The sequence below is a fragment of the Hypomesus nipponensis genome, chromosome 11 (genome assembly GCF_054491055.1).
Source record: "Hypomesus nipponensis isolate SF chromosome 11, ASM5449105v1, whole genome shotgun sequence".
NCBI classification, from domain to species: Eukaryota; Metazoa; Chordata; class Actinopteri; order Osmeriformes; family Osmeridae; genus Hypomesus; species Hypomesus nipponensis.
The window spans coordinates 13866465-13877125 of NC_140371.1; the positions used below are offsets into that span (position 1 = coordinate 13866465).

At 42.6% G+C, this 10661-nt stretch overlaps 1 protein-coding gene across 13 annotated transcripts in view; it reads left to right on the forward strand.

The window, feature by feature from the left end:
* The window catches only part of LOC146268231 (transcription factor COE3-like), a 68289-nt gene extending 60749 nt beyond the window's left edge, over nt 1-7540 (forward strand). For 4 of the 13 annotated variants that reach the window (XM_084709912.1, XM_084709913.1, XM_084709914.1 and 1 more), the window contains exons 12-16: nt 3028-3093; nt 3352-3577; nt 3762-3947; nt 4373-4540; nt 5702-7540. In XM_084709912.1, coding sequence (XP_084566038.1) covers nt 3028-3093; nt 3352-3577; nt 3762-3947; nt 4373-4540; nt 5702-5733 — 678 coding nt within the window. In that variant the 3' untranslated portion in view covers nt 5734-7540. The remainder of the gene's footprint in view (nt 1-3027; nt 3094-3351; nt 3578-3761; nt 3948-4372; nt 4541-5701) is intronic. The other 9 variants (XM_084709916.1, XM_084709918.1, XM_084709919.1 and 6 more) reach the window with 3 other exon arrangements.
* The last annotated feature ends 3121 nt before the right edge of the window (nt 7541-10661 follow it).

The following is a 10661-nucleotide window of genomic DNA, read 5'->3' on the forward strand; positions in this document are numbered from 1 at the left end:
ACGCTAATATTGTTGCTACACATAGAAAAATGGGGGGAAGCTGTCTCTGATTGAAGTTTACCTCGTAATTTTGAGACAACATCGCAGATGACAGGCTGACCCTTTGGGAGGAGCACAGATAAAAATTCAATGCAAAGTCCAGGGTGAATATGAAAGCAATAAGTGTGAGCAGTCAAGTGATGAGAAAGGAGATTGGTTTGCGGGCATGGCGTTAAGTGAACAGAGACTTCTGAATTCACCATCCTTTTTAAGATCTTGTTATAAAACAATTTTCGATTCATAATATAAAAAAGACAATTTATAATACTATTTTGTGCCTTCCGGCAGTAATGGACAAATAGACTAGATATCACATTATATCACACTCAATTTCTCTCTTCTGTAACAAATTATATTCATTACGAAATTAAAAGCGGAAACTCAATATTGTTTTATTATTAACTTGATTGCTTTGGATTCTTTTCTTTTTTTTCCAATTGAGCACAAACCTATTCTTTTCCAATTCTTTGTGTAATCCACAAGGAGAAAATATTACAAATGTGTTCATGTCAAGCAATTACCCATGTATTTAAATGAATCTCTCTTCCTGTGCTCTTTGAAGTACCTTCATCTAATGGCCCTATGCTTCTGAATGTATTCATTACCTCAGGCTAGAGCTAACAGAGTAATTGCCTTACAGTTTCATAATGGCATTAGCACTCCAAGCTACATAACCTAGCCCCCTTTTATTAACTGTGATAATATAAGTACACAATCCCGGCTAATCTTGTGCTTGAGAAATCACAATTTGGCGGTTTTTAGACCACAGAGCTGTCATGTAAAACACGTAATACCACATCATTTGTCATGTAACAACTCAGATCATGTGTGCCGTGGTACGTCTTCATGAATTTAGATGAGCTATTATGTTTACTCTCACATTTTGTACAGTTGTTGAACGTGAGGTCCCTGTGTAAAACAAGAAATGGAGAAATATCCGTCATGCCTTTGTCACAGAACACCAGAGATCATTTCACTGCTTTAATTGTTTCCATTTAACATGATGTCTTCTCATATGTCTCCATGACAAGAAAGCCAATTACACTTATGCTGAAGTAGTATACAGATTTACATGGAAATGCCCTCAGAACACTATTCCACTGCTAATCGTATTCACAGCGTGAGCTGATACGCGTGAAAGCGTCTCGTCGTAGGCAAACAAACTCCTGCGTTGATTGGGAACAGCACTTCTCATCATCCCTGGATATGACTAGGCCCCCACTTAAGCATAGCCTTGCGAGTCAGCTTGGTTAGTTAAGACACCACGCGGTAAACGACAGATTAAGGATGAGAGGCAATATCGTTTTCTCCCTCTCTTTTTTCCAGCTGTCCTTATGTTGCTGCTACAAAGTACCATATGGACGACGAGGGAGAGGACTTTCACAGAGAATGAAACATGGCTCGCGAACGTGACAGTCTTAATTGCTGTAATTGTTGTTTAAAATTGAGAGGCATGCAGAAGATCTTGAAATATGATAGAATAGATTATTGGTAATTATTAACTGCAGAAAAAAATGAAAGAAAACCACTTTATCTCACTCAGCGAGCGAGAGGAGAAATGTGCTCCATCTGATGAGAGCACATCAAGACAGCTGGTCCTCTCATTTAGTGTACCTGCCTTACGACAACCATAATTCTTTATTTGTATGCAAACTAGATGCATGCAACGTTGAGCATACACACCAATTTCAGAGGTAAAAGCCCATTCTAACAGCCACCCATCCGGTAACTTGGGGTGGATTAAGCGATATGTTTCTATAAGAGAGCATGGCAAACGCTGGAAGTGGCTTCCACAGTGATTCATCTTGATAAATCAAGGACTCGGAGAGAGATATGCTCTTCAGGATGAAAGGGGGCCCATACACACTCCATAAGCTACGCCTTGGAAATGCAGGCCAAGTCTTCGAGGCCGCTGTTTGAAGGCGTGAAGGCTGTGTTTACATTCATTTATGGCAGCTGCCGTTTTAATCCAAGTTTGCTATTGCCAAGTGATGGAACACTTCAGACAAATTACTGAGGCCCGCGAGAGAAAACATGGGGAATGTGGGAAGAAAACAAAGTCCATCTGAGGTGTTTCTAGTGACAGATTTGCATTGCTTTTAACCGGGGGGGCTTCTGAAGGGAACGTCAGCTTATTCACAGTGATACAGCAGGTGACAACAAACAGGCGTTTACAAACCCACCTCAAGCTATATCGGAAACGTCCCTTTGTCACATTAGATACACCTAAATGAGGGAGACGGTTCTCATTGGGCATATTGCTTGCGGCATCGTTCAAAACAAAAGCAGTTCTGGTCCTGGGGTTTAATTGTAAATGTTCAATTCAACGTGCAGATAAAGAACACAAACAGGCCAAGCCATGAGGCTGGAACAGAGGAAGGGAGCACAGGATCCGGGGCCAACTCATTTCCAGTTGTCAAAAACCCAAAGCAACATAGCTAATCCTCATTGTCAAGCAGGGGCAAGCATGCAGACATGGATAAGACCCCATCCTGTGCATCCATGTCCCCCAAGGCACAAGCACCCTGCTCTCTCTGGATGGGAAGTCATTTGTGAAGTCCTTTACAACAGCCAGTCAAAGAGGTTAATTGAAAAATTCCTTAATGTCATTACGACAAAACTAGATTAACCCGAGCTAATTCACTTTATTGTTCTGAAGAAAGAGGGCTCGGCATTGAACTCGGGAGTAAACGCAAGACTCTGAAATTAAGGGTGAGGTGTTGTTTTAAAGGACTACGCCGGTTTAATTAAGATATGGGACATTATTCATTGCTCCCTGTGGTTCTAGAGACCAAAGAGTAAGTGGACAAACAGAGTACTGGTTTCTATCAATTCAGGGTTGTATTTAGTTACCGTACCATTGAACACACCTAAGTGATACTGGCTGTAATGGTTCTAGTACTGTGGTGCTGCTTGTTGCACAGCTATATGGAGAGTAATACTTTATTAAGTCATGTAAAATTTAATTTTTCTTTTGTTCTATTTCAGGAGGTCTTACTGAAAAGAGCAGCTGACCTGGTTGAAGCCCTATATGGGATGCCACATAATAACCAGGTATGTAGATAAACTTGATGCTAAATGTTTCTCTGGAGAAAAAAAAAACACATCAAATACAATCACAGTGAACCTTCTCGCAATTGTATGGAGGATGAATATCAGAGATGGGCCTCCACTTCTCCATTGATTATTTGCATGGGTAAACTGACAGGCGCGATGCATCAAACAAGGCCCGCACAAAGAAGCAGCCACAGTGTGACAGTTGAGAAATGTAAATAACCCAACTTCCTTGTGTCTCCCCCCTCGCTGTCCCAGGAGATTATCCTGAAGCGGGCAGCTGACATTGCTGAGGCCCTGTACAGCGTACCCCGCAACCACAACCAGATCCCCTCACTCGCCAACACCGCCTCCCATGGCATGATGGGAGTTAACTCCTTTGGCAGCCAGCTAGCCGTCAACGTATCCGAGTCACAGGGGAACGACCAAGGTTGGTGGACCACAACCACTGCATCTACTTTACCCCCTCATTCAGATAAAGCAGGTAGAGGAGACACGTGGCTTACACCTTAGCTTCACATCATGTGAACTCTCATTTGAATCTGCCATAAGTGACCGTGGAAGCAACTTTGCTTTCCAACAAATACCAAAAGAGGAAGCGGAGGGAAGACCCCTCCGTCTCTAACCACCCTCTCCTCCTTTCTCTCTCTCTCTCGCCGTCTCTCCAGTGGGCTACAGCCGGAACACCAGCAGTGTGTCCCCTCGTGGGTACATCTCCAGCAGCACCCCCCAGCAGTCGAGCTACAACACCGTCAGCAACAGTATGAACGGCTATGGAAATGCTGGCATGAACCTGGGAGTGCCCAGCTCTCCCGGCTTCCTCAACGGATCCTCTGCCAACTCCCCATATGGAAGTGAGTAGCAGCCCAGCTAGCGTACTCCCCATATGGAAGTGAGTAGCAGCCCAGCTCGCGCCCCCCCGCCCCCCCCCATCCGCATAGCTTTGCTGTTCCCAGAGTAGCTCTTTGCTGTTACGACGTCATTTATGGCCTGTTTACAATATCGGGCAGTCTACGTTGGGGTTGCCATCGTTTTATGGCCGCCGCTTTTAGCTTACGCAGGCCAAGAATCGATGTACACATGCTTATGTCCTCCTTTCCAAAAGACCTCCTTTTTTGTTTGGGTATTTTTAGTGTAAGATATTATTGATAAGGCCAGACTGCAGTGCTATTTGATGTAGTGAGACAGCCCTTTGGCTGTAGTGGTGTACACTGTCTCACAGCATGTGTCCACTCTCTCCCCCCCCCCCCCTCCTTTTTCTCCCCTATCGTCTCCGCAGTTAAACAAAAGAGCGCCTTTGCCCCTGTGGTCCGACCCCAGGCCTCCCCACCCCCCTCCTGCACCAGCGCCAACGGCAACGGACTGCAAGGTGAGCCCCCCTCACCCCCCCATCCCTTCCCTACGGACTACTGGTCAGATACCGCTGCTCAGGCCTCAGTCCGGTTCGGTGAGGGACTAATCATTACAAATATGCATTTTGACAATCTACACCCATCACTACACACACGCACACACACACGCATGCACATACACACTCGCACACACAAACACACACGTGCGGGAGTACAAATGAATCTTCTCGGAGGTCGTAGGGAAACACCTTCCCAGAATTGTTTTAGTAATTATGTTTATTAGGTTTTGTGCGTGTGTCATGACCAACATGATTGCTTTGAAAACAAGCTTAGCCATAGTGTGTGCCCCAAGATTAATAACATTGGGCTTAATGAAGTGGGAAATTAAAGTTCATCTTGCTGCACGTTCATACTTATTAATACATGTTGTGCAGAAATTAATGAGCAATGCCTTGCCATCATCTGTGCTGGCAAACTTAAAAGCATTTCAACCATGACTCCAAATATACTGAGAGCAATATAATAATATTTAATTCCGGTACCTTACTAGCTTAGTAGTTAAAACGTGTGAAAACAGAGAGTATATAAACTGCGGGCAAGGTACAGTTGCTAATGATATCCTAGCAGATGGTCTTGGTGAAGGAGAGGAAACTACCTTTTGATCTAATCTATGCTGTCTTAGATAATGACTCTGAAATGGGGCTTAGTAAGTGAGGAACTGGAGGTATAAAGTCGTGGTGGGAGGCGGATGGGGGTGGGGTGGGGTGGGGGAAGCTGAGTATAGAGTGTGTTAGAGTGTCTAGTCTAGTCCTTTCACTGAGCAGGGAGGAGGAGGGCTGTACTGTAGCATGGCATTGTGGGAAGTGACCATGTTGTTGCTTTAACGCCGCCATGGCCCAGTCTCCAGGGAGTCTGGGCCACTGTTTGCCATTACCCCAACGCCAGGAGAAATATCACACATAGCAAGACTGGCGTGCTGGGGGCTGAAATGTCAGAGCAAGAGGGAGGTTTTGAAGCTCTCCTGTTAGGAAGGCGTACACTCACACACTGACACACATGACAAACACACAAGCACGCACACACACACACTCACACACACACGCGCACGCAGACTCACACATGCAAACAGACACACACACATACAAAGGCACACACAATTACACACATGATTTCAACATGTTTACTGTGTATGGTCTGTCATATAAAATACATATCTTCTGTAGCACCTGTCTAAAATGTCATTTCTTTTTTTCCAGCTATGTCCGGCCTGGTTGTTCCTCCGATGTAAATGCACTTTCCCCTTCTCAAGCACCAGTCTACACCCCCCACCCCCCAAAAAAACACACACACACACACACACACACATACACAGGACACCCCTTTAGCACACAAGAAGATGCTGGTGTAGTCTATAGTCAAAAGCGTATTCTGTTTGTAATGAAGATGGGGGGGGGGAGAACAAACAACATTCTTATAAAGACATTTTCACAAATTCGAATTTTGGACCTGTAAAGGATTTCATGAGGACCACCATTTTAGTGACCAATATTTTTTGTTGCTCATTTTCCATTTTATCAACCTTGAAGAGGACAAAGGACGATGAAGTGTTTATTTTGTATACCTGTTGGGTTGTACTTTTGCCTCGGCTATTTTCCCTGAACCACACATACTGTACTGGAAGGAACTCTGTGGACTGAACAGTTGGTTGTAATGTAAACACTGATGTACAGTACATTTACCTATGAACTTGTTTGCCTCAGAAATTGTTTTCTGTTTCAACTATCTTTTAATAGATTCACAACAGTTGTGTGTCTTTATAATGTGACTTTTTTGTATTTTTATGTGTGAGAAAATACACCGGGGCCAAGAAAGTTTGAATTTCAACTGGAAAATATATGAAATATATAATGTCGAAAATCAATCATTAAATACAACACTTAAAAATTAAATGGGGAGGGGTTGAGTGGGCAAGATTGTATCCTGATTCATTCCTGCATTTTAAATTAAATTTGTAATTTATTGTAGCTAGAAATCATCTTCAAAAGTAAAACAATTCTCTTGGATTCAACCAGAACACTGGCGTGTATAGAACGCTTGGCTGTGTTGATGAAAAACTATGTACTTCCATGTCTAGAGCTTCCTTTTAAGCAAGTGTGTTTTGCCATGTTTTTCAACCCTTTTGCTAGCACTGTATATTAATGCGTTCTTAGGCTACTGTGAAGTCTGTTTCTTGTTGACGAGGGCCATCCTCTTCCCTCTAGCTCCAATTCCCTTATGTGTTTTATATGTGGTATAAATTGTAGACTATTGTGATATTGCCAAACTCGTGCTAAATATTTATACATCTGTCTTTTCCATGTTATTTTAGACCAACAAAAAACATTTAAAGTAAAATGAAATTCCATTGAACATGTAGAAGTTAATTAGAGAATAGTGCATTGTCATATTTCTGTTCAAATACACACTTGCGCTCACTGAGGGGACATTTTGTAACATATCAACTATAAATATTGTATTTATCTTGGAAATTTTGTATATTGCTTTTCATTATGTATGTATTAATCGTCATGCCCTTAATATAGTGATGCAGCACAGAGAATTCAGCCAAGAATTGTTGCCTTCATTTGTTTCTTTTGTATTTGATGAAATGCAATGTTCGTATATTTCACATGTATCCTCAAGTTTTTGTTACTCTGTCAAGACTCTCTGTCCATTTTTTTTAAAGGGGAAGTCAAACTTCATTGTTTATTTTTATATTGATTTTAAATTATCTATACAGACCATTTTGGAGAAAACTTTGTTGGTTGTATTGTCAAATAAATTGTTTGTGACCCATATGATAGTTGTTAAGATCCAATAGAGACTAATGTGCATGAGGGACAACCTTGGGGGAAGAAACTCCATTTGTGGTTGTATTTTCTTTCTGTTTTGTAGAATGTATAGAAGTCATTTTTACTCACCACTTATGACTCTGCCACATAGCTTAAATGTGTTTACAGGGAAGAAAATTCAAAATGTCAACATTTGGAATGGAAACAGAAATGAATAAGTGATGTTTTATTAAAGTTTTCAGTAAAAAAATTATAGTTCCTTAACTGTGGACTTTTTCAGTGATCTGTCTGACTAGAAAACAAAAGCATACTGTTTCGTCACAACATGTCATATTTAATTTCCCCCCAAAAAGTTAAATGAGTATTCTGTTTCATATTCTCTTATAGCTAAATATTCTGACTTTGAGATGTATTCTTAATGATCTCTACATTGGCATCTCACTTCAGTGGTGCTGTTAAATGCATTGCAGCCCTTTCATAAATACTGCAGGCTTTTTATTCAAAGTGCCCGAAATGGGGCCCATTCAAATCCCTCATTTCATTGCATTAAGCCACCAAGTTAATAAAGAATCAATACATTGAAAGAGCAAGGTTATCCTTTGTCTATAAGGGTTGGTATCGTTTTGAACCTCTCATAGTTTGAAAGCTGAAAGGGGACCCCTGTGAAATCTATACTCATCAAGTGGGTCAAACAGAGAGATAGTGGAGTGATGGGGAAGAATAGTGCCTCTCCTTTAAAACAACAAAATATCTTATCTGTCTTCCTGAGTGCTTGCTGGGACCAGGTCAGAAAATGTCAATTTCTCATCAACAGCAACATTGTCCATGGCCACCCCGCCTTTTAATGCACAATTAAAGCGATGCGAGTTGAGTAGCAATCAGCATATCACGGCTAATGATGTCACCAGCTTGCATGGACCTCGTGGTGGGGCAGATAGTGCAGGCGTTGCTGATAGTGTGAGGGGTAGATACGCACACGAGCAATTCAATTTTCGACTGCAAACGCCTTGTGCTTCCAAACATTCCCTCGATAATCCAATGTGTCTGATAACAATAGTCAACGCACCTGCTTCCTGACAAAGCACTATCCGTTTCAGATACACAGACACAGTTCTGGATCCATGGTAGTGCTTACTGCTGTTTCGTCTCAATTCAATGACTTAATCTATCTACTGTAGAGCAAAGCCAGGCTGCAGCCTGCAGTGTTGGTCGTGTCCAGTCTGTACTTTTTTAATGAGCAATCTTATTTCTCATATTAACTGCGTCCGATCTGTTGTTATCCAGTCCAACTTTGTATTTATTTCTCGACAACAGAGGTTTGAGTTCCTTCATGAACACCTCTACCGGTACAGTTCCTGTTAGCATACCCAGCTTTACCAAGCAGTAGACGCATAGCTAGATTAAGACCAGTGTTCTTGACCGGGTCTGGCTGTCATCCGTATCCATGTCCACAGCCTCATCCCCTGCCTCAGCCCTGCCTCGCCACTCAATCATGGTGAGAGCCTCTTTATTGGAGAACTCTAATGGCCACCCTCCACCATGATCTTAATGTGTGCATTAAATATTTATAAATCCTGAGTCAATAACGCCTCATAAGCAGGGCCCAGTCAAGCATCCCCCGCCCCCTTGCCCACCCCAGACCATGTGGCCACCGCTCTCTCCAAACAGCCAGAGGTCAAGGGGTCACGCAATCAAAGGAGAGCAAGGCTCGCTACATCCATATGTTGCCACTCTTATCAAGACTTTGCTCAATAGCGGTTATCTGTCAAAGGAAAGAAATATTGAAAGCGTTATCGATCTGGACTAGCCTTGTGCAGCCCAGAGCCAGGCTTCTAACATCTGCTCGTGCATTGTTATATTTCAAGAAAACCCACTCTCAATAACACACACGCACACATACTGTAAGAGGGAGCTCGTTTATCTTCAGCCTTTGCTACACATTGCTGCGCTCTAACCGGCCCTGTTAGTAGGGAATTGAGGGCTACTGCAGACTAGACCCGTGTGCCTGTCCAGTACTTTTCCTCAAATGCATATATGTAGATGTGTGAGTCAGGCGTTATGTATGGCCATATCCGCTGTTCAGGTGAAAGATTGTGCTCTGGTGATAGTGCTTCACAAAGCACCTGCTGGACAATGAGCCAGTCAATGGAGAGCCTCCGTTGAAAGGGGCCACAATGGCTGAGCACGCTGGGAATTGGGCTGGATGATATAAAGGAATGAAACCTTCATTGAGGCCATGGAGGACAAGCATTCAGAAAAGGGGTTTTGTTTGGTGTTTTATCAATCCACAGTTTCCCAAGAGGAAAAACAATTCAAACTGACCTTAAAAGAGAATATTACCTTACACACCCACTCCCTGTGTTAGACTTATTCAGCCGCTTATACAGTATGTCCAACTACAGTATGTTCAATTGCAGAAGGGTGTAGTTTAAATGTCTTTGTTCCTTTATGTGGGCAGTGGTTACATGTGGAGACAGACCATACCCCCCCCCCCCCCACAACCTGTACAGTTTCACATAGAAACACAACTTTACTTATGAATAAAAACGAGTACTCAGAATATACTCAAATGTAAATGCACACAGCATCTGCATACCCAAACTGCTGTATTATCACATTACTTGTGCAAGCTCACTTATCATTTTGTATATATTTATGCATTTTATATCGGTTTATGTGATGTCAACGCTTACTAAATAATACTTTATCATTCTCACTATGACAGGCAGCATGACCTCTTTCACTGAAGCACATTAGCTCAGTGTCTGGCTCCCTGTGAACCAGTCCATCAGATAAGACCTTAGTCCCATATCTACAACCCATTCTGAGTCAGACAGGAAAAACTCCAGATCCATGCAAAGATTCCTTCTTCCCTCTTTGCAAAAGAGATGGGATGAGCAAAGTATCCCAGCGCTCAAAATCCATTAAACTTGTATTTGGGTGTCATTTGATACTTCATCAATGATGTATTGCATTTCAAACCCACAAATGCCGGATTAACCCCTGGCAGAGACTTTCGCTGTATTTCCCCTCTACTGTCTAAAGTTTGTTCTGTCCAGGGGTGCACACAGTGCATAAAACCATGGTCAAAAAGTGTTAGGCAACTGTGATGAACTAATATCACTTCAGCTCTGTTCTCTGCTACAGTCAACCACACATAGGTCCTTTCATGGCTCCCCTCTGTAGTGCTTTGTCCACTAGTTCTGGATATGATATCATCTATTAATAATGTATTGGCAATGGATTACATAAAAAAGAGAGCAGAAATAACATCCAATATTCATGCCCCCCGAGCTTGACTGTGTCCAATCCGTTTGGCCTATAAAACCTTAGCCCCATTTCCATATCCGCTGTGGGTCGCGACAGGTCTGCCGCACAAAGACTC